We start from the raw sequence: 26,859 nt of genomic DNA, 5'->3' as shown, positions 1-26,859 counted from the left end.
TTTTTTTTTTTTGCAGTTTTCAGCCAGGGCTGGGTTTGAACCTGCCACCTCCAACACATGGGGCCAGCGCCCTACTCCTTTGAGCCACAGGTGCTGCCCAGGACGTAAAACTTTTTGACATTCTGAATTGGCATTTTCAAAAACTAAGGTTTGAAAAAGCATATCCCTAAGTTCAGGTTGCGCCACAGCCTTATCGACTGAAGTTTTCAGTCATGCCAAGAAATCAGTGTAAGGCTCATTCCCTGACTACATTACCTTAATAAAAGATTTGGAGATATCTCTGGGAGCCTGGACTTTCTCTCATGCTCTAAAGCAGCATAACCTGGTTTGTACTATGGCTATATCATCATATTGTAATTGGGTGGAATTCCTATCCATTGTCCAGACCCAGTGAGTTGTTCTGATGTTATAGGAACATTTCTTTGCTGGTCTGTCTACTCATTAAATCAGCCTCTTCTCTCCACCATGTTTTAAATTGTAAATATTGTCGTGATTCTAAAATTATTCTAGCAATCATGTCCCAATCATATGAAAGAATATGCTGTTCTTGCTCTGGTCCTTGCAATATGCCTCTAGAAAAAGGCATATTTTTGTGAAATTGTGTTACAGCCTGTTTTAAGTCCTTTAAAGTTTTTAAGGTAATCATATGATGGTCATATTGTTGTTCCCCTGTGGATACTGCGGACTGGGTGGAATATCAGTTACAACAGGAAAAAGTCCCAAAATGTCCTCAAAAGTAAAATCTCCTGTTTTCCTGCCATCTAGTAAAGCCTTCATGACAGATGTTGTAGAGGAATTACCTGGGTTTGAAGGCTTGTCTGGATATGGAGGTGCTGAAGGAGTGGTGTTTTTTGTTACTAGGTCATTTAATCAACTTTGTTTAATTTGAGTGGCCATAATGGTAACAGGTGTCTTCCCTTTTCCTTATGTTTCTGCTGCTTAATTCTTCCTCTGAAGAGGAATCAGAGGAATTTCCATTAGATCTATAGTACTCCTTTTCTGTTGCTTTCTCCTCATCCCCTAGTTTCTTAGTGGGCGAGAAGGCACAGAGTCAGTAGGCTCATAGCCTCTCAGAGTTTTTTTCTTGCCTTTTATTGTCTTCCTCTGAGTTTTATGCACTATAACCTTCCCTTCTTCATCAGTTTCTGACTGAAGAGGTTGCAATGCCAAGTAATTAAGTTACATAGGGACCATACCTATAATGCTATTGTGTCCCCTAATTGATGAGCTCTATAGAGAGCTCTCACAACCTGTTTCCAAATCTTTACATTAAGAACTGCCCTTCCTGTAGGCTGGACCTAGTAACAATATTTCTTAACATGTTAAATAATTCTTCAAAAACTTTTTGTTTCACTTTCACTCTGGTCAACTTTAATAATGTCTTTAAAAGCTGGAGACATTGTGATTCAATTTTGTTTCACTTTCACTCTGGTCAACCTTAATAATGTCTTTAAAAGCTAGAGACATTGTGATTCAATGAAAGGGGTATTACCCATTGCTCCCCTGTAATCTCCCTGTTATTGTTTCCCACACGTTTTACTTACCCCGAGTAATTTTTCTCCTTTGGTCTGTGGCCCAGTCCACATCCTGCTGACTGCACCAGATGTTGCGACTGCATAAATGATCATGCGAGACAGATTGAGAGTACAAGCCTCAAGAGGTGGGGTTCCCATAGGTGCAGGACAAGTGCTGAGCACTTCTTGCAGAGTCTTTTCATTGAGAAGATAACATAATGGGTGGAAAGATTACGAAGCATGCAGGGGCTGCACGCTCAGGGAAATGATCTCCAAAGGTGCTAAGAGAGTATGTACTTAAGGAAATATCTCCAAAAAGACTACATGCAATTTTTCTCTACTAATCCTTCAAGGAAGTGCCATAAAATGCTTAATGTTGAACATCAGCCTTACTACTACAGGACTGAACTTCGCTCCTCTGGGATCACTGAGTTACTTGGTGGCTTGCCTTCCAAGTCACAAGAGATTTCCAAGCTTGCCAGGAGAATGTCTTGTTCTCAGTAATTCCTCAGATGAATTATGAGATTGTTACTATTATAGTAAGTATGATGTTTAATCCTCTATAGCCAGATATTCTATTTTCATTATACCTACTATCCACAAATGTTAAAATAAAATGGCTGTTTTCTCATTGTATTTACTAGCTTTTGCTTCATAACAAACAACCACAAACTCTAGGTGGTATAAAACAATCACATTTATTTCACACATGGGTGTACAAGGAGCCAGGGTCGCTCTGTTTCAGGTTTTGCTAACTTGTGTGGAGGTTTTTAATGTTAGCAAGCAGTACTGTCACATAGTGAGTACTGTTACATGCCAGATATATTAGTGAACTGATAAAATGTATAGTGAAAGGTGGTGTCTTAGGAAAAAATTCACTGAAGATGAGATGCAAAAAATCTGCTGTCTGATTACATTGGGACAAGACACTTGTAAAAAGTTGGAGGGAAATCGTTTTTAAACCCAGCCCCAGCCAAACTGCAACCAAAAAATAGCCAGGCGTTGTGGCGGGCGCCTGTAGTCCCAGCTGCTCGGGAGGCTGAGGCAAGAGAATCGCGTAAGCCCAAGAGTTAGAGATTGCTGTGAGCCGTGTGACGCCATGGCACTCTACCCGAGGGCGGTACAGTGAGACTCTGTCTCTACAAAAAAAAAAATAAAAATCTAGGAAAATGCACTCAGTTGGCAGATATGTCTTAAATTCTGTCACTTGTTAAATTATGAGAATATATTTACTAATGTTAATCTGTCAAATACATAGTATGAGGTCAGTTTAACCCACATTGGTCAACACATTGGTGAATCTGATTTGCTATTATATTGTTTAGAATTTGATTTTGTTTTTGTTTTTTTTTTAGAGACAGAGTCTCACTTTATCACTCTTGGTAGAGTGCTGTGGAGTGCTGTGGCATCAGAGAAAAGAGAGAATGGGTAAAAAATATTCAATGCACTGAAAATACAATGGCTCCTGGGTTTAGGTGATTCTCTTGCCTCAGCCTCCCAAGTAGCTGGGACTACGGGTGCCTGCCATAACACCCGGCTATTTTTTTGTTGCAGTTTGGCCGGGTCTGAGTCCGAACCCATGACCCTCAGTATATGGGGCCAGCGCCCCACTCACTGAGCCACAGGTGCCGCCAGAATTTGATATGTTATTAATGTTGTTTAGAATTTTTGCACTTCTCAGGTGGTGCTTCGTCATGGCTGTGACATCATGGCACTCTACCACTCCCAGGGCGGTAAAGTGAGACTCTTGTCTCTACAAAAAAAAAAAAAAAGAAAGAATTTTTGCACTTCTGTTCATTAATAAAAATGACCTTTTTCCTGGCTTATCTTAGTTTTATTAAGGTTACCCTAGCCTTATAAAATGAATCAGGGGTACTATTTCTTTATCCTCTGGAAAAAAAATGTATGTGTGTATGTGCATGTGTGTAGTACTTGTGTATATATCAATAAAAATATGTATATGCACACACACCTAAAGGAAATGATTTTTTTTTTTTTTTTGTAGAGACAGAGTCTCACTTTACCGCTTCAGTAGAGTGCCATGATGTCACAGGACTCACAGCAACCTCCAGCTCTTGGGCTTCTGCGATTCTCCTGCCTCAGCCTCCCGAGCAGCTGGGATTACAGGCACCGCCACAACCCCCTGCTATTTTTTGGTTGCAGTTCAGCCGGGACTGGGTTTGAACCCGCCACCCTCGGTATATGGGGCCGGCACCCTACTCACCGAGCCACAGGCACCACCCAGGTAGAACTTCTTGGTGAAGTCCTTTGAGCCTGGGATTTCATATTTATTTGCCTGAATTCATTGAAAATGTCTCTTTTGTTTTTTTGAGACAGAGTCTCACTTTGTCACCCTCAGTAGAGTGATGTGGCATCATAGCTCACAGCAACCTCAAAGTCTTGGGCTCAAGCAATTCTCTTGCCTCAGCCTCCAGAGTAGGTGGGACTACAGGTACCTGCCACAAGACCCATCTATTTTTTAGAGACAGGGTCTTGAACTTGCAAGCTCAGGCAATCCACCCATGTCAGTCTCCCAAAGTGCTAGGATTACAGGCATGAGCCACCGCGCCCAGCCTTTGTTCTAATACTTAAATGTTACTTTAGCCAAGCAAACAATTCTAGGCTGTTTTGTTATAGCAGTATGAAGAATTCTATTATTTTCAGCCTTCCATTTGCTGTTAAGAAATCACTCTCAATAGTATGGCAGAAGGAGGAAGGAGGGAGGGCATGAGAAAAAAAATTGTGAAGAAGAGACAATAAAAAGAAGTTGCCCTTTCTGGGGAAAGAAAAAGAAGGGAAAGGGAATCACTCAATATAAATGTTATTCCTTATAAGTCATCTAGTTTAGGGTTTTGTTATTTTTTCTGTATGTCTAAACATTTTCTCTTGGTCTTTGGTGTCCTGAAATTTTACTATGATATGTTTAGGTGAGGATTTATTTTTATTTAACCTGTTTGGGAATCATTGCTTCCTAAAACTTAAGTTATCTTATCATAAATTTTAGAAAATTTTTAGCCATTGTATTTTCAGTGCATTGAATATTTTTTACCCATTCTCCCTATTCTCTTCTTTCATGTTTTCCATCTCTTAGTCCTTCTTTACATTCTTTAGACCTATATTCCATTCTACTTTTTTCATTGGGTCTAATCTGATTAACCCATTGTATTAATTTTATTGCTGCTATAAACAAATTACCATAAATTTAATGGCTTCGAATAAACATGTTTATGTCCTTACAGTTCTGTACTACATAGTTGAGAATTTCTAAATTGGTCTCACTCAGCTGAAATCAAAATCAAGGGCTGTATTCTTTTCTGAAGGCCCTACAGAAAAATCTATTTCCAAACCCTTTCCATGTTTTAGGAACTATTCACATTCCTTGGGTCATAGCCCTCTTCTTCCATTTTGGAAGCCAGCCACAGCAGGTAAAGTCCTCATGTCCTTCACTCTGACACTCACTGTTTTGCTCTGCCTCTCCCATCTTCAAGTAGTCTTGTGATTACCTTGGGCCCACCCAGATAATCCAGACCAATTTCCCTCTATTAAAGTCAGCTGATTACCAAACCTGATTTCACCTTCACCCTTAATTCTTCTTGTCATGTAAGAAAATGCATTCAGACTCTGAGAATTAGGACATAGACATCTTTGAGGAACATTATTCTATCAATCCATCAATTGAGTTTTAATTTCAATGATTTGATATCTCACATCTAAAAGTTTATTTGGCTCTTATTTAAATTTGCCTGGTCATTTATTATAATCTCTTGGTCCCTGTTCATGTTTTCAATGCCCCTTTATTTCTACAAAGTTGTAAATATACTTCTTCCAATCTGAAGTCTTTAGGGTCTAAATCTGCTGTTTGTTACTCGTGATCTTTCAAGGGAAGGATAATAATAGAGGAATACACAAGATACTTTGGGAAACATAGAAGGGTATTTGGTATTTTCTTGAAAGTCAACAGACAATTCCTAAGAGTAATTTAAGTAAGTTATGTAGGATGAGTTAATACTCTTAAGCAGGAGGTGTGTCAAGAGAAAACAGCATAGACAAAGGTACACAGCCCCACAGCAGTGGTGAATGCAACAAACTAGAAGAGTCTGGTGTTACCAGGACAAATGGAAAAAGGAAGGTGAAGGAAAATGAGGCTACAAAGGTTGGTAGATTCTGAATGAACTAGGGTAAATTGTATGTGGTGCTGTGAACCCTGTCAATGATAAGAGCTACTGAAACATTTTAGGGAGGGGATGTTACAGTCAGATTTGGAATCTTAACTATACAGCCCTACATGTTTTTACTTTTTAAAATGTGCTCATTTTGCTTTATGCAATATAAAAAGTCTTTTAACTATCAATTTAGTTCATTTACATTTACTGATTAGTTACATACTGACTTGTATTACTTTTTTGTCGATTATGTCACTATTTTTTCCTTTCTTGATTTGTTGTTAAATTGGTATTTATATCTTCCTTCTAAAAAAAATGAAGAATCACTTCTTTGTCTCATCCCCAACTGTAACCTCTCTAAATGTTGGCAGTTTATGCAAGCAGACAATGGGGTACTATTTTGAAAGACTGAAGAAAAACAGGCTTGAAATAAGTTTTATTTTTCAGGCAAAAATATAATTAGATAGTTAGAATGAACAGTAACTCATAGCACAACAAAGTGACTGTAATACTATAACACTTTAAATACTATAATACTTTAAAATAACTAAAAGAGTGAAATTGGAACATTCCTAACACAAAGAAATGATAAATGTCTGAAGTGAAAGATACCCCAATTATAATCTTGTTTAATTCATACTTTGTGTCAAAACATCTCACATACCCTGTGAAGACATACAACTATTATGTACCCAAAATGATTTAAAATAATTTTTTAAAGATATCCAAATGTGCATGGACAGTAAAAATTCTCAGACTCCTTAAGTTTCTGAAGTGGGATGAGGCAGACATGTTACTAAGACAGAAAAGTTGTACAGGAGAGCATCTGCTTGTTTTATTACTACTGTTTAAATAGTTCTTCCACAAGTGTTTTAAAAATGTGTCTTTTATGGCAAAAATTCTGAGACTTTTGGGGATTTCTGTACTATAAATCTAGGCATGGGTTCTTACCTCCCCTCTGTAGTGCTCTCTGAGCTCTATCACTCTCAAATAGCTCATTGTTCAATTATAAATTTAAGTCCAATATTTCTTCAAGTAATTTTTCATCTCCATTTTAATACTAAGACAACTATTTTAAATTGCACATGAACTTTATGGCCACGCTGTATTTCTCTTCTACTATTATCCAGATGTTGTCATATTTCCTGTTCTCCCATATATGTATTTCTCCTTTTTTAAAAATTTAAATTGATGTATACATGTAATATTGCATATATTTCTCATGTATAATGTATTTTGAAGCACTTGTCCCTCGTATCCCACATCCTTGCATAGCTGATGTTTAGAGCACTGAGAGGTGGGGAAGGCCGAGGTTGACTCTACTAGTTAACAGTCTACATGGTGGAATGGTTGAATCTAGATAATTAACAAATGTATCACACCACATAGTTATTTTTGTGGTGAGAATACGTAAAATCTACTCTTATCATTTTTTCAAGAATACAATGTCATTGTTAAGTATATTCACCTTGCTATGCATTATTAGATCTCTTGAGTCTTATTTCTATCTACCTGTAAGCGTGTATCCTTCGACCAACATCTCCCCAAATCATCCATGCTGCTAACCACCCAAGCCTCTTGCAACCACCATTCTACTGTTTACTCCTACTTATATGAGTAATATCATGTGGTCTGTGTCTTATCTGTGCCTGGCTGACTTCACTAAACATAATGTATCCTGGGTTCATCTTTGTTGTCACAAATTATAAGGTTTCCTTCTTTTTTATAGCTAAATAAGTATTCCATTATGTATATATACCATGTTATCTTTATCCATTCATCCACAGATGGGAGGACACCAGGTTGATATAATATCTTCACTGTTGTGAATAATGCTGCAATAAACATAGGAGTATTTTTGACACACTGATTTCATTTCCTTTGGATACAGACTTAGTAGTGAGCTTGCTGGATAACACGGTAGTTCTATTTTTAACTTTTTGAGGAACTGCCACACAAATTTCCATAATGGTGGAGCTAGTTTACATTCTCAGCAATAGTGTGCAAAGTTTCCTTACTTCCTCACCAACCCTTGTTATCTTTTGTCTTTTTGATGATAGCCATTATAACTAAAGTGAGGGGATATCTCAGTGTGATTTTTATTTCAAAATATTAAATGTTTTTGTTATAGTTTTTATAATGCTTAAATCAGGATTATCAGTGTGCCCGTCACCCAAATAATATTCATTATACCTGTCAAGTAAGTTTTCGATGCACAACCCCTGCCCCACCTTTCCACTCCCCCTTTTTCATTTCCAATGACTTTTACTTCTCTCTCTGCCTATGTATCCCCATAGATTAGTACCAAACAATTTAGTAGAGAGTACATGTTGTGTTTGCTTATCCATTCCTGAGATACTTCACTTAAGATAATGGTCTCTAGTTCCATACAAATTGCTGCAAAATACATTACTTTCTTTTTATGGCTGAGTAGTACTTCATAGTATATATACACCACATTTTTTAAAATTATGAATTGATGGCTGTTTAGGTTGATTCCACATGTTTTCAATTGTGAATTGTGCTATAATAAACATTCAAGTACAAGTATCTTTTTGATGAAATGACTTCTTTCCCTTTGGGTAGATACCAAATAGTAGGATTGCTGGATTAAATGGTAGGTCTACTTTTTAGTTTTTTGAGGAATTTCTATACTGTTTTCCATAGAGGTTATACTAATTTGAAGTTCCACCAACAGTGTATAAGCATTTTCTTTTCTCTACATCCATATAAGATCTTTCTTTTTTTATTTATTTTAGTAACAGCCATTCTGAAAAAGAAAAGGTACTATCTCCTTGTAGTTTTAATTTGCATTTTCCTGATGATTGGTGATGTTTAGCATTTTTATTCATGATCCTTGGCTATTTATCTATCTTCTTTTAAAAAACTTTTGTTCATGTCTCTTTTGCCCACTTTTTAATTGGGTTGTTTTGTTCTTGCTGATTTGTTTCAGTCTGGGGTTTTAATTGTGTTTCTAGTTGTAGAGGAGACTTAGATGGAAGTCCATAGCTTAAAGTTATTATAATAACCTACACATAAGGGGCTGGTGGGAACAGTAGTTAAAAATCAATGCAAGAAGTTTTAGGAGAATAGAATTAAGGAATCATGAGTTCGGGTCTAATATTAATAGATCTTCAGCACAGATGTTCAACTGTTGAACACTGAGGATGTGGGAAGTCACAGAACAGTAAAACATAGGTGCTAAAGCTACCATCTTCCTTAGAAAGTCACAGTCTTGGCTCTGAACCCAACAGCAAGGATCCCTTGCATCAAAGCCCAGAGCTAAGGCCTCTGCAGCACAGCAGGTGTTGAGGGCCTCAGAAGAGCAGAAATTAGTTTGGCTAGGGATAGTTCCTCAAGATTGGAACTTCATACACCAAAGTGTGAGAAACCACGAATTACAAGTGTTCTCCACACAACTCCACTTCTGGTGGTTCTCAGTCCCTTACCCTCCTCAATACCTTCTGTGCTGGCTTTGCACCAATTTCACAATTCCTTTATTTCTTGAAGCTGAATTGGACTTATTGGCTAAAGGAGAGAAGATCCTTTGGTTTTACTGAAGTCACATTTGATAGGCCTCTAGTCCCAGGTGTTTGCTTCCAAATATTGATGCTGAGCTATACAAAAAGGGCAAGAGGCACTCCACTTGCCTAGCTCAAGAATCTCTGCCCCTGAGGCCTGTCTTCTGAAGCACATTATTGGCTTGAAGGGGCCTGCTTCTCCCAGGGACCCCCTGGTTCTATTACCTTTCATATCTCCTTAATCCATACAGACTTTTCCTCTGCAAAGAAATCCGTCTGGAGAAGAAAACTAGATATAAGAGAAGGAAAGCAAGGAAACTACCAGAGGTAGAAAATTTATTATCACACAAATAGCTATGGAAATTGGGGACAAAGGGCTTTCCCAAGTAAGTTTTGCTTCCCTGTATTACAAAGTACTGGACCAGAGTGACACATCCAGGAGAACAAAATTAAAATCCTAATTCCTTTTTGAAATACTGTATTACAAGTGGCTCTAGTTGCTGAAGATTGGATCAGATGCAAGGCCAATTGTTAAGGCACCAGCTGTCATGAGAAGGAAGATGAAGCTTGCGAATGAAGGACAGCAGCCTTGCTTCTAGGAAAGTAGTATCTGATAAGGATGGTCAAGGAAGATATTTCATCACTTTAAAGCCACTTTAATAAAACTACTAGTTCTCTAGTTATTTAAAAAACTGTTCTGGAAGTACTATGCTTTAATTCTCTTTTACCATACCACAAATACTTCTAGTATTGTTAGTACTCAAATAATAATAGCACTATTAAGTACTAACACTCTTTGGATACTGCTTCAATTGTATAAGCATATAAAACATGACTTCTCTACTAAGTTTATAGTGACTTAAATATCTTGAAGACTATCACTGAGTGACTTAATTTCAGTAAGTACCTAAGTAAAAACTAGTTTCTGTCTGATTATAGGACTTCAGGTCAATTCAGCTTCTTCTAATGATTCTGGATTCAGTCTAGCAGTCCAAACAATGCTAACTTACACAGTGAGAAAAGACTAGTCTAGTGAAAGGAAATCATGGCTTAATAGCCAAAATGAATTTCATTTGACTTTTAAGAGTATATCAAAAGGTTCAGAAACAGTTCATTTGTTTAAGTTATTTCAGTTAACAAGTTCTCAGAGTTAGGCCTTGATCCACAGACTCGATGGATCTCTAGGGAAGTGATGTGGAAAAGATTTAATATGTTACCAAATGACAATTGTTCAATGAATTCTCCCCTTCACATTTTTTTTTTTTTTTTTTTTTGCAGTTTTTGGCCAGGGCGGGGTTTGAACCCGCCACCTCTGGCATATGGGGCCGGCACCCTACCCCTTTGAGCCACAGGCGCCGCCCCCCCTTCACATTTTTTAACCTATCTGTTGGCATTCAGACATGACCGGGTGTGTTCATGTTCTTAGCTATATGTGCTGGATACACAGTTATAAAAACTTGGTCTCACTGAAGGAAGGGCAGAGTGAAGAATGTGGCAAAAGAGGACTTAGCCCTGGATTAAATAGTGACACTAGAAAATGCAACACACTTTCCCTCTAGGAGAACACATTACCAAGAACAAAAAAGGATACATGTACGTTGGGATGCCTCGTGCAGCCAGATGTTTCCGAATAAGTCGCTCAGTACCATACCAGTTAAAATCTTTTGTAGCATGTCCAAAGCGTGGAAGATGAACACTTGCTATTAAAAAGAAAAGGACAGGGCGGCGCCTGTGGCTCAGTCGGTAAGGCGCCAGCCCCATACACCGAGGGTGACGGGTTCAAACCCAGCCCTGGCCAAAAAAACTGCAACCAAAAAAAAAAAAAGAAAAGGACAAATCCTGAAGTCTTTACTCATCAAAACTTGAGTAAAAATATATACACAGGAGTAAGCAACTGACCCACTCAACGCATACAATTACAATATCAAAAATATTCTGGAGAGAATCTGTAATAAGGACGAATTAAATCATTCTCTTGAACATAAGGACCTAAGCTCTGGAAATAAGTAGGTATGATGGAAACAATATGATTGTGTCAAAATGAGCAAAGATTCTCTAACGAGCCAATCAATTCAATAATCTCTGAGACGTACTAGGTTTAGAAATAAACTTTTTTGGCAGAGAACTGTCTGTTGTTGTGGACTATGATTCTCCAAGAGGAGAGATAATAAACAGTATTTCCTAACTGCGTAAGACCAAGTTAATTCGCTCTGGTCATCAGTAAAACCATGATAAAAACACTCAGTAGATGGAGAGGGTCCACTGGGATAATGGACATGAAAGTGTTTGGAAAGACAAAGGGCTATACCAACACAAGATCACGTGGTCATTACTCCTCGGGTTTACCTTTACCATGTACACTAAATGAGGCTGTGACATTTCTCACCTGCTTTCAGAAGGCATACCAGCAAAAACTTACCTACTCCTGAGCACAGATGGAAGGGCTTACCTTTCCTTTTCTTTGCTGCTAAAAATATCTTCTTCAGGCCTTCTTCTAGGGCTGCCATCTTAATACCAGACAGGACATTGGAGCGATCACGGAGCTGAGCCACAATCAAGGCCAACTAGGAAGAACAGCCATCAAATGACAGGACATGAGACAGCCACACTGTGTGCTAAGTGCCCTGCCCATGGAGGGACTCAGCCCTTTGTGGGTTACTCGGGCTTTGGCTCCGTCTCTTGAGGATGCACTGCCTGAAGGTAATGTCCTACTGAAGGTAGCCTTCATGCCCCATCAGAATTCTCTTCTTTTGGGGTAAATCTGCGTAGGCTTTTCTTCCTCTTTTTAAGAGATGTTAAAAGAGTCCAAAACATGTACTTTCTAAATGCTCTCTCAAAGGTAAAGAAGGACTTTTTCAGAATTGTAGGCATACAAAGAATTTGAGGTTCTAATATTCCAAGTCTCTATCTGATGCTCGAATCAACTCCACCACGCCCAGGAAGAACAGTCATTCCATCTCTGTTCAAACAATTCCCAGGAAGACAAAATGCCAGGTTTCTCCTGCAACATCCTAACCTAAGTGGGGTAGAGCTAGAGAGCACTAGGGAGCTTCTGGGACTCACATCACAGACATGTACTCTGCTCACTAGAAACAGTTTCTATAGTCACCAGACTCTCAGTTTCTTAGGCACAGATACTATCAGTCTCTTTTTCATAGCATTTTAGAAACTACTGCAGGAATGACTAAACAAACGGAAAAGAAGAAATTTAGAATCTAGGCTGAAAGAGTTCCTTCCTTATTGGGAAAGTAATTTCTTAGTCAGTAAGATTTGGCTCAAAATCTGAATATAAATCCAGGCATTGGAGAAAGCTAGAAGACTCATCACAGGCATTCTAAAAGATAGATGAGTAGAGATACCTAAGGTCTAAAAGGATTTTGATATGGCCCGAAGAAATATGTCTGGGCGCAGTGGTTCATACTTGTAATCCTAGTACTCTTGGAGGGCGAGCTGGGTGAATTCCTAGAGCTCAGGAGTTCAAGACCAGCTTGAGCAAGAGTGAGACCATGTCTCTACTAAAATCAGAAAAACTAGCTGGGTGTGGTGGTGCCTGCAGTCCCAGCTACTCAGGAGGTTGAGGCAAGAGTCTCTCTTAAGCCCAAGAGTTTGAAGTTGCTGTGAGTTACACTGACACCAGGGTACTCTACCCAGGATGACAGAGTAAGACTCTGTCTCAAAAAAAGAAACATGGATTGGTTCCTTTGCTCACAGCTGACTAGAAAAACACAATCTTTTATAGAAATGTTCATAAAATAAGTGACAAAACCCTCAGTTTGTTTTGAGTATCTTCATACTAATTCAGTAAACATTTACGAAGCATTTCCTGTGAGGATATGCTTAGGGTACTTAGGATGAAAAGACAAATAGGAGTCCCCATACTTAGGGGGGCTGCTGTTGAGGACAGGGCTACAGGGATGGAAAGACAGGAAGCCTAAGGCCAAGGAGAATGTGTCAGCAGCTGAACTGTGTCCCCAAAATTCATATGCTAAAGCCCTGTATCTTAGAATGTGACTATATTTGGAGACATGCTCTTTGAAGAGATGACTAAGTTAAAATGAGACTTTCAGGGTGGGGCCTAATGCAATCCTTCTGATGTTTCTTTTTAAGAAGAAACTTGGAGGCACAGACCCCAGGCAGGGACATGCACGAGACAGAAGGCAGACATCTGTAAGCCAAGGGGAGAGGCCTCAGGAGATACCAGACCTGCTGACACCTTGATTTTGGACTTGCAGCCTCCAGAACTGTGAGGGAATGGGTTTCTGTTTCAGCCACCCAGTCTGAAGTACTGGGGCAGCCCTAGCAAATGCACACAAACTGGAGACCAGTGGGAGCAGGAGAGGCGTCAAGAGAGGGTGAATGGGCTGAATTCTGGCACTGGTAAGAGATGTGGGTTTTTCCCAACTTACCAAATCTTGTCCTTGTTTTCTTGATTCTTTATCATCAATAGGAAATAAAAGGACACTTCCTAAACTCAAGTCTATAAAATTAAAAAAAAAAAAACAGAAAGAACATTAATCTTGCTAAGGACTGAGACCACTGAAAGGAGATGATTCTGAGTTCTTCTCATACTTTGCATTTTGCAAATCCCATCAGGTTTAAAACCTCACTTTGCTTCAGAATCTATCATACTTTTTTTCTCATTCTCCTGGCCTCAGTCAACACGTTGGCTAGATTCACTCCTAAACTTTTATCATCTCCCAGTTTAGTGCCCTTCAAATGTTACAGAGGTATCCGAGGGACGGAGCCCTGAGCATGGAACTACAAGGGGAATCTGTCTTACATCATTCAAATAAATACTGAATTATACTCTGGATCTTTTTTATATCTCCCTACTCCATCCAAATCAAGTACCACCAATAGTCTAGACAAATGGGCTAATTCAATTCTATGTCTTTACACAACCCAGCATTAGAGAACCAAAATGGAGTCACTTGTGTTAAAACCCCTGGTAACAGAGCTGGGGAAGGCTGTGAAGAGAGGGCTCTCACGCACGACTGCCTGACAATGAGGGTATCTGCCCAGCAATCTAACCTAACCTCAGACTGGCACCACCCTTATCCCTATAGCCAAGGATTATTATCTCAAAAATTTTGTAATTCTTCTCATTTTTTCTTTAAAATCTTTTGTCTTCCTTTACCTTCCTGAATATACATACATTTACTATGGCACATACATCCCATTTCAATGCCCATTCCTGAAAAAATAATTTTTTGAGTCTCTCCTGCCTGCTATTTAGGTTAACATAAGTTTGAACTTTTTGTTCAAACAAAAATGATGGCTGTTTTACACCCGCCAATCTTTTAAGTTATCTAAAATACTGGCTGTGCTATGACACTCCTTTGGTCAAATCTCACAAATGACCAGCCATTACCCATTGGGTAAATTTAGACTGAGAATGGCATCTCTCTGGAAAAGCCATATATAGTCTTCCATGATGTTGCCCAAGGCTCCTTTTAAAATCTTAATCTCCTCTCTCTATTCCTCTGCTTTAACCCTCTACGCTGCCTGCTCAGGTCCTTCAATACCCACAGGATGGGCACAGTCAAGCGCTATGAAGGCACCAAGAAGCATGAGAACATTAGGGACTTTCTTGCCATTATCTCCACCTGCTCAAACTCAACCCAACTTCATAGGACCAAGAGAACTCTCAATACCACCACTAAGCCTCCCCTGGTAATCTTGCCCATGGTCCCATCTACTCGCTGTACCTCATTTCAACCCTTCTTCAGAGAAAATTGGACACAAACACCTGCATTTCCTATTGAGTATTTATACCTTACATCTGAGCAACCAGATTTAGTGTTCATACTCTTTTCAAAGTGCTTCAAGGTCATGTGACTGACCCTGTATCAAATCCAGCAGCCTTTTCCCAACTCTCATCTTCACCTCATTGTCAGATCCTGGGAGCGACTATGTCTTCCTGATATCTTCTCCTCCCTTGACCTCAAAATACTACACAACCTTCTCTTATTTTCTGACAATTCCTCCTGTCTCCTCTTCTTGCCTCAGGTGCAAGTGGAGGTGTTTTTCAGGTTGCCTTCTTTGCTCTCTTGTTTCTCCATCCTACCTTCTGCACTGCTTCAAACGAGGACACCAAATAAGGGCTCCTCAGTCTGCTCCTCCAGCTCTGACTGTTCCTGGGTGCTCTATTTTTCCAGCTGCCCAATCACTATTTAGATCTCAATGACAATCTTAATACAAATTAAACTCTTATTTTATTTTCTTTACAAAAAAGAATATTCACTCTAAGTCCTCACCTCCCTTTTCACCCAAGAGAACTGGGCAGAATTAGGAAACACCAATCACTAAGAAATCTGAAGAGCCCTTCTCTATTGGACCAGGCCCTTTTACCTCTCAACTGCTTTAGGAAATGATCAGGGTCATAATTTTACTCCTCTGCTACTTTGAGATTTCTGCACAAAAAAGGAGTACCCTTCACCCTTCTCTCTGTGCCAAATGAAAATACTGTTCAGACTTCTAAGTTTCCCTGACCCCAAACAGCTTTGCTTCTGTCTTCACAAAGTGCTGCACCCCAGGCTGTGCTGACCTAATGACACACCCTCCTTCCTTTCAGCACCAACACAAGCTCGTGCTGGCCTTTTAACCCAGTGTTCCATTTCTCTCCCATAGGTCTTGGACAGGCAGAGAAAATAAGGGAATGTCTCAAAGCCACGTAACAACTAGCTAACTGATGACAGAATCAGTCCTGATCCAGTCCTTCTGACTCCTTAGCTAGTGGTCTGTCAGCCTCTGACACTATCTTAGTGTCCTCTTCTGTCTCTTCTATGCCTAAACCTTCCCTCTACTTTGCTTCTTACCTTTCATTTTTCCAGCCAGCTCATATATTTTTCTTGGCTCAGCTGATCGTATTTCCAGAGCTGTGAATAAACCACCTCTGCCCCAGCGGCCAGAGTCATCTGATGGAAGAAAGAGAAAATTTTCAAATCTAGGAGGCAAAATGCAAGCCACAATTTAGAGAAACAAAGGCACACAAAATAGGCTGTGGAAGAATGACTTTTCAAAGGGAAGGAAGGAAACATCTGATCTAGAGTGCCACAGGTGGGACTTTCCAAGTTAATTTAGGTTTTCTGGAAGATAAACCTAGCCACTGTAACAGAAAAGCCATCTCAAAAATTTGTGTTCTGAATGAGCAGAATCTCTGTGGTACATCTCATTACTAGAGAGGACAGGGAGGACGAGCAGTGGGACCGTAAGGCAAGCTGAAGCACGGGGGGTGCGTGCAGCAGCATGGGATTCCCATGGTCTGGGGGAGGAAGGGAAGGGGAGGGGAGGGAACTCACTCACACGGGCACTGACACTGCTGGCTAGTACCTCATCTCCACAGTCCTTCACTCATTACTACTACATACCTGTTGGCTTACATTACATGTCAGGCATTGGTTTAGGCACCAGGGTCATCACAGTGAACCAAAAAACCAAATAACCATGAAGCTTATTTCCTAATGCAATGATAAACAAGTATGTATATAATACATCAGGACAGGGGTAATAAAGGAAAATGAGAGAACGAGGACAGGAATAACAGAGGTCGGGCTGGGGTCTGTTTTACTTGAGGTGTTCACTGAAGGACTCTGGGGAGCAGATGTTGGACATGGCTTGATGTGACTATTTAGGCAAAGAGGGATCTGGGCAGAGGATGCAAAAAGTGCAAAGATCATAGGGGGAACAAGCTGAAGGTTTGCTTTTTCTCAAGGGGTTGGTTCATTTGTCTTATGTTGCCTCATTTTATTCTCTAAAAACTGCGTACCAATGACACAGCAGGTAATATCCTACTATGTGGATAAGGTAGAGGCTCAGGGAGTTTGGGTAACTCAACCAGGTGAACTGGGTTTGACTCTGGTGCTAAAAGTTGAATCCATGTCTCTTGATTGTGAACTTCAAGATTTTGGACCACACGATAGCACACTGGGACTGTCACCCCTTTGTCAGGATTTTTCCTCATCCTTCCCCATTCTTGGCACCATGAAGACTGAGGGCCCCAGCCCCACTGAACCACTCCTCGTACCTACGCAGTGCACGATGACAGCGTCCTCGGCCCCAGCCTGAGGATGGGTGACATCACCACTGATGTACTTGACTGAAGTTGGATCTCCGTAATCCAGCTCGGCAGAGCTCTCGTCTTCCCCACCCTCAAGGTCTTCGGGCTTGCTCTCCTCGGAGGGCAGGCAGAAGGACTGGTAATTGTTGGACTCCCACCAGGCCATCCTTCAGTGGGCCAGAGAGAAAAGGATATGAGCCCAGCCTATCATAGCTTCCCTTGGAACACATTTTGTACTGCTGTTCACAAACAATAACTGCCAAGTGGAAATTGGGCAATTAGAAACTCACCCTGACTGAAGTTCTCCTTATTTATAAATGAACAAGTCCCACTGATTAGCCTAACTGCCTCCTGACTACACTCCCATAATGAGTGTCCACTGAATGTTCCAATTTTCAAGGGCACAACTAAAAGGGATTGTTCGTGTAAACTGCTCTTTGTCAGACAGCTACAATAAAATCTTAAAACTTTTCCAATTTCAACAGAAGGCTTCTTCTCTACCTTAAGGCACTCAGGGCTTTTCATTTACATAGAGTAAATATCAAGGCTAAAGTTCAACCTTTAAAAAAGTACTCTGTTACCACAGGAAGGATCAGTCTTAATAGAAGTCTTCTGTATGTTTAAAGTGACACTCAAATGTGGTCTCTCTATACAACAAAGACTCCTCCGCCAGCTGCAACCCTCGGCCATTGTTAGTAACACAGACGCACTTTTTCGCACGCTCAGCTTCTTCCTTCTCCCTCCTCTTCTCCTCTATTCGCCTCTTTCTCTTGGCGGCTGCTGCCTGTCTTTTCTTGCGTCTGTCCTCTAGCTGTTCTGGGCTCAGAATCCGCTTCCTCGTGGTAGACCCTTCCCCTAGGCCTGGTATAAGAACCTGGAGGAAGAACAAGAGCCACTGCTGGCAAGGGCGGAAGCTGCCTGCTCCTCCCTACAGCACACTCTGTTCAGAAGCAACATGACCAACAGCCACAGCTCACTGCAGCTCCACCTGCTGGCACGCTGGGGGCTGGTAGCAAGACACTTGGATATCTCACAGGCATGGTGACCAGGACACTGTACTCTGAACTCAGCTAAAGCAAGGCTGACATGGTCAGTACAATCATTTTGATTCATTTCATTAGGAATACGGTACTTTAGAAAAAGTCCCTTTTCTCCTTGACTGAAAGCATACTCTACAGGATGCCATTTAAGCTTAAACCATTTTTAATGGAAATTTTTCTTTAAAGTATTATAAAATTCTTTCTAAAACAGAATATTTCAACATGATTATCTTAATGATAGCTATCATTTAATTAGCACATGTTAAGTGCCAAGCACTGTGACCATTATATATATCATTTATGACTACTGTCCCCTATTAATGACACAGGGTCTCAATTATCAACAGCAGGACGAGGGGTAGCATGGATGGACAGGGCTGCTTTCATCTGCATTAGGACGTACAATATACTCTCCTTATTAACGTTTTTTTATGTCAATGTCTTACATAGTTTTATACTAGGATACAGTTAACTATAGTAACATTTCAACGAATACTTACATACTTATTTCTTAACAAATCATCCTAAGAGGACAAATGATTCCAGCATTAGTTTTTGTTTTCTTAGAATGTCAGTTTGGAAGAATTTATTCTTTTACATGAATTAACAGTTCTTACACTGCCTTTCTTTCGGAGTGACCGGCCCTCTTGACTCGTTTTCTCCAAAAGGGTTTTCTGAAGATTTACCAGTTGTTCAAATGATTTTCTGTCTTCTTTACTAGGCTCTTTAGAATAATCCTTACCTTCAAATAAGTACATATGGTTTTCTACGAACATAAAACACAAAGAGAAATTCAGATACTGAAAAAAAAAGGATGAATGCTATTCAAAGAAATAACTAGAGTGAAAAACAGAAATAGCCTGTATTCTAAACTGCCTAAAACCAGCTTATGATGAAAGTTTTCACTTCCCATTCCACTGACACAAAAGGGTTTGAGTTCTACATGGAGATTCTACATGTTTACTTTACCTTGACTCACATTGTATTTCCAATTTGAGCAATCAGGTTGACTCTACCCCTCCCTTTTCAAAGGAAAATATTAGAGTTTGTCTCTGGAAAAAAGTGGGGTGTCGCTGAAAAAGCAGGGCTTGAAGCCCTTTTGGTCCATCTCTAGATGGTCTGTGAGTCTTAGCCGGGTCCCTCCACCCTGCTGAGTCTTGGATCACTGGTTCCCAATTATTCCTCAGCACCAATCTCAAGGACATTAAGATTACCTAATAAAATCTATAATTTCTCATTCCAAACACACTTTGAAGACTCAACTGGTTTTTCCCCTTTTCTATAAAAGGAAGAAGTTGCAAACATATGAGAAAATGAAGAATCACAAAAATAATCCCTGGATTAACAATATCCTTTGCAGGTCTCATGAAGCATCTTTGTGATCCTCACCATATACCTGGTATAACTAACCCCACTTATGAGGGGAAACTGAGGCTCAGTCAAGGATTAAGGACCATCCCAATTCTCACTGGATTTTTGACTGTAAGGCCAGGGTGCTCTTTCAAGTGTATTAGTGTAGAAGGGTAGAAAGCCAAAGAATTATGCAGCTGAGAAAAAAAAGAAGAAGAAGGGTTGAAAGCTATCAGGCTAGCAAATACTAATTATGGTAATAACAATGAGGACAACAGTGTAATCCTGAACACCACTTCATGCTATCAGAGCACTTTCATACCTATTCTCACATTTCATTTTTACAACTGTATAAAGAGTCAAACACACATGAATAGCACCATTTTACAGATGAGGAAACAAAGGCTCCATGAGGTTTGGTGATCTGCCAAGATCATGAATCAAGGGATAAAGAGAAAAGTCATGACCAGGTAAGACTACAACCATAGACAGGTAAGATGATGAATGAAGCATATTTAATAGCACATGTTACCAAATAATGTATTTTCACAGCATTATGAAATCAGTTATGTTTTCCCTAGAGAATATGAAAGCAAAACATTTTCTCTCTCAAGAGATCAATTGCTTCACACTTGTACCCGAATCTAACCAGCTGTAATTCTAATTGGCATTTGCTAATTAAATCAGCAGGGGGCTTTCAATGAGGCACTCTATCAACAAGTGGAGAAAAAAATGAAGAGCTGAAAAGTGTCAAATATGATCAACATATGTAGCTTCACACTGCATGAGATTTTCAAGTTCCAAACATGCCTTTTAAAAACTCTGGCATTCAAGATAAACCAACACTTTTTAAATTTAATTTTGATAGGGGCTGCTTTAATTACTCACGCTCCCGTTTGTAATCTATAGCCACAAGGAGGCTGGAGATCACAGGGCTAGAACTCTCATCTCTGTTCTACCAGGGGAATCACCTACCACAGAACAAATCTATACCCACTAATGAAAGAGAAAATTCCAAATTTTAATACAATTGGGGGATTCTTTCCTGACATTTCGACTGTCTGAAAAAATATCATTATTTCAGTAGTTGGACTGACTGAGAAATATAATTATCTTTCTGAAAAACAGTGCAATTTTATTTTGTTCTAGTAAACATTATGGAAATAAGCTGAAATTAATCTAGATAAGTGCAAATTGAATGTAAGCTTTGATACTTACTATAACCAATACATAACTTAAAAATATGACCACATGCATTTATTTCTTCTCTCGTCTGAAAGCACTAAATGACAGGAAAGGAATTTTTAAAAAAGATAAATGAGAAAAATGTGGATGAAAAGTTCAATAGCCCCTTTGGAAAATGAACGGATAACAACAGATTAAGAAGAGACATAGAAGCAAAACAGAGGTGCTAGCCAAAGGGTAATTATGAGACCAGAGACCCTCTCGATCCTCCGAGAGCCTTGGATTTACATGTACAGGGCACTGCAGGAAGACCCACACAGCAAGTAGCCCCTGACTCACACTATATTTCCAATGTGAGCAATCAGGCTGACTCTCTATCCCTACCCCTTCAAAGGAAAACTAAGATTAGAGGATCTATCTGTTTGTTTGTTTTGCAGTTTTTGGCTGGGGCTGGGTTTGAACCTGCCACCTCCGGCATATGGGGCTGGCGCCCTACTCCTTTGAGCCACATGCGCCACCCTAAACACTTTGGATTTCTTTTTTGTTGTTGTTGTTGCAGTTTGTCCGGGGCCAGGTTTGAACCTGTCACCCTCGGTATGTGGGGCCGGCACCCTACTGACTGAGCCACAGGCACCGCCCAAGGATCTGTCTCTGGAAAAGTGGGGTGTCACTTAAAAAACTTCAATTACAGACATCAGGAAAGGCTCCCTCAGGGTCAAAGGTGACTTGCCAGTCAGTAACTCTGGAGTAAGTCCTTAGAGCCCATGTACCTGCTCGAGCCAGGGTTGCCCGGTACATGTGATGAGACAGCCAGGGGACAGCAGATGGTTCAGGAAAACTACCAATAAGAACAAGAGAACCCAAAAGAAATTTAAAAAGAGGAACCATGGATCCTACAGTTAATGATACACTATATTCCTGAGAAATGTTAGGAGAGTGGATGGTCAGTGTTCCCATCACAAAGACGATAACCATGTGAAGTGATGTAGTGCATTGGCTAGATTTAAGCATCCCACGGTATGTAAGTGCTTCAAGGCATCATGTTGTACACAACAAATATAATTTTTATCTGTCAATTAAAAAAAATTAAAGGCCAAGTATGATGGCTCAGGCCTGTAATCCTAGTACTCTAGCAGGCCAAGGTGGGAAGATTCCTTACGATCAGGTAGTTCAAGACCAGCCTAAGCAAAAGCAACACCTCCATCTCTACAAAAAATAAAAAATTAGCTGGGTAGGCATAGTGGCATATGCCTATAGTTTCAACTATTCAGGAGGTTAAGGCAGGAGGATCGTGGGAACCCAAGAGTTTGAAGTTGCAGTTGGCTATGATTACACCACTGCACCCTAGCCCAGATGACAGAGTGAGATCCTGTCTCTGAAAATAAATGTATATATATATATATATATATATATATATATTTTTTTTTTTTTTCTTTTAAAGGGAGAAGGAGAAGCAACTGAAGAAAAGAGAGAATGCAGTGAGCAAAACACTTTTTAAAAAATACCGTAAATATCCTGCCTGGAATACATTTTAAAAAATTATAATGAATGACCCTAGAGAGGATATTTTGTCCTTGAAATGAGAACAGGCTTACAGTTAAAACAAGCAGCAAACAATAAGCAGTTCTCGAAGAATGTAAATGAATACTATTATAAGGAATTCAAGATAAAGTCGAGGAAAGTCAGAGAGCAGAGTCCTGTAACAGTGCCAGCTGTCTAAATTCCAGTCTCACCACACATCCTATAAAAACCATAAGACCAAAAAGGATAACAAAACCCCCAATCCACGTCACCTGTAAAATTAGGTGTCAGAAAATACCATAAAGTAATCTGCGCATGGGTAGAGAAATGAATGTCCCAAACCACCTGTGGCAGCTCTGAAGCCCGCTCTGGAGTGGAGAGTCAGGATGGGAGGGCACTGGGGTTCTAGCAGTGTCAGATCAAATTTATCCCCCAAACAGGCTCACACCCCACATGGGAAAATAATGAGGACGGGTCTGAGACTTGGTGGATCAGAGCAGTGGCTACTAAGGAACTGACAGGGGACTAGGAAATACGTGCACCTGAGCACTTGGGAAGGCCCACTGCTGGGAGGGAGGGACAATGAGAAGGAGGGGACATCTTGACAGTTTGGGGGCAAAGGGAAAGAAGGAAGCAAGTGATGGAAATTCACATTACTATAGAAACAAAAGAGAATCACAAAACCAGAAATCATGCCAAACTCATTTTCCACCAAGAAAAGAAGGCACCATTTAGCAAAGAAACTGCAGTTTTCTATATGAGTGAAAGAAGGTACTCTTGGAAATAAGCCTGTTAAGTAGTCCCAGCCAGTAGGGAGGCCGACACAAGAGGATCACTTGAATCCAAGAGTTTGAGGTTGCTGGAGCTATGACGCCAAGGCACTCTATCCAGGGGGAGAGAGTGAGACTATGTCAGGAAAAAATAAAATAAAATAAATAAAATAGAAAAAAAAAAATGAACCTTTAAACTCTCACCCCAATCTATATTAAATCCCTGCTGTAGCTGGTTCAGGAAAATAAAGTCATTTCAACATAAATTGAAATATACAGAATAGAAAGGAACAAAAAGACAAATGTTGACCACATTCAAGAAAAAAATAATTACCAAACCGACACTGTTCACGCTGTTGATGAGCACACAATAAATGCTCAATCAACATTAGCTGTTACTCAAAAAACAAATCATTCCCTGCTCAGAAGAGGAATCAACTGTGCGCAGAGCACCATGCTAAGAATAGCAGGCTTTACAAATAAACAATGAGCAAGATACTTGATAACCAAGGGAGGAAAGGTACAAATTCAAATACTTGAGTCTGATACTACCACAAGCATTAATATCAAGATTTTGGTTCAAAGTTCAGCTATAAGTGAACAGCCTTGAAGAGTTACTGGACTAAGCAAGTCTTAAATAGTTGGCCTAAGATGACAATAGGGCTGGGTGGGAAAAAGTGCCCCAGCGAACATCCAGGCCTTTCCCTGGGCTCTGCTCACCCATGTTCCAGCTTGGGGGGGCTGTGCCCTTTGCTCTGCTCTAACTCTCAACTCACTTCCTTCCTCTTGCTCTCTGCTCCCTCCTTCCGCTGCAGGCAAGGCATCGGAGACCCACTGGCCATCTTTTGTTTCTCCCAGGATGGACTCCAGATCTATTTCATCCATGATGCTCCCGTCAGAGGACAGTAGTTTATCCAAACCAAATTTGAGTATCTCACTCAACTTGCATGGAGAAAATAGAAAAGTCCAGTTAGTTCTCATGAAAACAAACATCCGCATATCGGAGATGGGCTAAATGGCTTAACAATACTCGGCATATTCATTCCCTGATGGACAGAGAGGCTGTCTTCTCTCTCCCCATCATAAATGACACCAATCAGCGCTGTTTAATAGATGGATGATGGGTAAGCAGAAAGATGATAAATGATGACCAAAGCTGTTGACTTTTGCCAACTCTCCATAACAACAAAAAAATTTATAAGCCTCCATTTTGGGGGGAAGAATAACCTTTATTTCCTGAATTTCCCATAGCACCTCTCACTGAGTCTTTTTCAAAGGCAACCCTAGCAGCACCATGACAAGTCAGAGACCCTGTTAGCTACTTTCCCACCTCTCCACTGCCAATGTCTTAGGAAGAGAAGGTGACACTGGGTACTTTACCATGAACTGACTCCTTTCCTTTGGCAATTTATTTTCTTATTGCAGCATCTATGGAAACCACCTTGGCAAAGACCAGTAACCACTCCTGATCACCAGGCCCAAATGAAGGCATTTCCTAGTCTGAATCTTCCTAGCTATTCCTCGGGCACTGCATTATACTGCTTCTCTTTCCAGGGTACCCTCAGCCTAGTCCTAAAGGCCATAGAAATCACCCAGAAAGCTTAGGTAATTTTTTCTGGCTTTCACTTGTTATTCCCAACTTTGCGCCCACCTAAGGTCTAACTCCAAGATCCTAAACCAAGTCGGATTCACACCTTGGGTCCTTGTTCATATCTTCCTTTAGGAGTAGGTGAATCATCTTTACATCACCTATTTTCTGAGTATTCTATAATAGGCTGGGAAAAAGTTAAATAGCTCACTTAAGTATGAACACACCTGGATATATTTACAGTACAACCTCTGTAAGTTGACCACCCAAGGGACTGTAACAAACTAGTCAACACACAGAAGTGGTCAACATAAGGAACTAGGCCTTAGTACATGTGGTGCATGTCTAGTCTATGAAAATTAGGTCAATTTAAGGAGGTGGTCAATGCAGGGAGGTGGCCAATTATGGAGGTTCTACTGTTTATTTAACTTTGGCATACATAACCAAGATGATTAGCTTTGGCAGCTGTTACCAAAAAGATTAGAAATCCAACTATTTAAAATAAGAATCATTCCATATTGGGACCCTCCTCTCAACCCCCACATATTCACACTTGCCTCCTGGCTTTCCCTTGTTATTGCTCTCTTACGATGTGTATTAGTCTTTAAGGAACTACATGTGTTTTTATGAGAAGCAATACTTTATAGTAATCAACAGCATGTGCTTAGAGATTACAGAGTGCCTGGATTGGAGTCCTAAATCTGAATGACCTTGACCAAATTACTTAAGATGGGACTAGAGATAGTACCTGTCTCTTTCTGTTGTTATTGTATTCACTGAAAACAGTTGGAAGAAGAGTACCTAAAACAATACTTAGTACACAGTAAGCATTCAATAAACAAATAAATAAACGTTCACTACATCTATGTATGCCTTTCTGTTTTTACTGTGCTCTCCCTGCAGGAAAATAAACCTGCTTCCTCTTTCAGGACTTCAGAACTCCATACTGCTTAGATTTCCCAAACCACAACAGTGTCCTTTACTATTGATGTCGTGGCATTAAAAAAAAAAAATCCCAGGCTCGGCACTTATAGCTCAAGCGGCTAGGGTGTCAGCCACATACACTGGAGCTGGCAGGGGTTCGAATCCAGCCCAGGCCCACTAAACAATGATGACAATTACAATCAAAAAAAAAAAAAAATTGCCGGGCATTGTGGTGGGTGCTGGTGGTCCCAGCTGTTTGGGAGGCTGAGACAAGAGAATCACTTAAGCCCAAGATTTTGAGGTTGCTGTGAGCTGTGACACAGCACTCTACTCAGGGTGACAGCTTAATACTCTGTCTCAAAAAAAAAAAAAAAAATCTTACAAGGGTATATGTGAAACTTGATAAATGTGGAATATAAGTGTGTTGGCACAGTAACTGAGAGAATGCCAGGAAGGCTATGTTAACTAGTGTGATGAAAGTGTGTCCAACAGTCTGTGAAGCTAGTGAATGATGCCCCATGATCATATCAATGTACACAGCTATGATTTAATAAAAAAAAAAAAAATCCCAGAGAAGGGAGGGAGTTTGGTGGACTCTGACATAACGGGTACGATGTAGGGGTATATGGCACATCTCCTGGGTGAAGGGCTCAACTACAACTTGGACTCTACTTAACAAATGCAAACAGTGTAACCTAATCATATGTACCCTCATGCTAATCTGAAATTTAAAAAAAAAAATTCATTTCTCTAAATAAGGACCCTAAATGAGATATTTCTATGAAGTTTTCTGGCATTTTGTTATTGAGAACCGTATTTAAGAGTATCTACAGTATATGCCTTTGTCTCTCTCAAGCTTTTTTCATCTAACACTTGTAATTGCCTCAAAACACGTGGCTTATCCTACCACCATTACAGTTAAGCATGTACATCGGAGTCAGAGCAAAATAACAACCAACAACAACAACAACAAACACCCCACACTTACCTACGATCCTAAGATAGAAACCAAACAAATAAAACTCAGCATTACTTTTTCTAGTTCTAGTCCCAAATAAATGAAATCTTGAGCCTTTCCTATAAGTAACTGACTTCCTAACAAAAATGCTGATACATGAAGATATTCATTGGCCTCTGTGGATCTAACAATTGTATGAGAAAATTGCTGTTTTTTATGCTATGCTCAGACGAATTATAAAGTTGGTAACTCAGCTTGTAATACAC

General features: G+C 40.0%; 1 protein-coding gene across 1 annotated transcript in view; it reads right to left on the bottom strand.

The window, feature by feature from the left end:
- Positions 1-6,098: 6,098 nt before the first annotated feature.
- The window catches only part of CHD1L (chromodomain helicase DNA binding protein 1 like), a 61,872-nt gene continuing 41,111 nt past the window's right edge, over positions 6,099-26,859 (bottom strand). Inside the window, exons 15-23 of the mRNA XM_053592606.1 lie at positions 23,900-24,065; positions 18,915-19,063; positions 17,968-18,131; positions 17,225-17,424; positions 16,017-16,115; positions 13,605-13,675; positions 11,648-11,762; positions 10,790-10,898; positions 6,099-9,808 (exon numbers count right to left, since the gene is read on the bottom strand). Coding sequence (XP_053448581.1) covers positions 9,745-9,808; positions 10,790-10,898; positions 11,648-11,762; positions 13,605-13,675; positions 16,017-16,115; positions 17,225-17,424; positions 17,968-18,131; positions 18,915-19,063; positions 23,900-24,065 — 1,137 coding nt within the window. The 3' untranslated portion in view covers positions 6,099-9,744. The remainder of the gene's footprint in view (positions 9,809-10,789; positions 10,899-11,647; positions 11,763-13,604; positions 13,676-16,016; positions 16,116-17,224; positions 17,425-17,967; positions 18,132-18,914; positions 19,064-23,899; positions 24,066-26,859) is intronic.

This window comes from Nycticebus coucang, chromosome 5 (assembly GCF_027406575.1).
Source record: "Nycticebus coucang isolate mNycCou1 chromosome 5, mNycCou1.pri, whole genome shotgun sequence".
Lineage (NCBI taxonomy): Eukaryota > Metazoa > Chordata > Mammalia > Primates > Lorisidae > Nycticebus > Nycticebus coucang.
The sequence above is the reverse complement of the archived record's forward strand: the minus strand, read 5'-3'. Positions and strand labels throughout refer to the sequence as shown.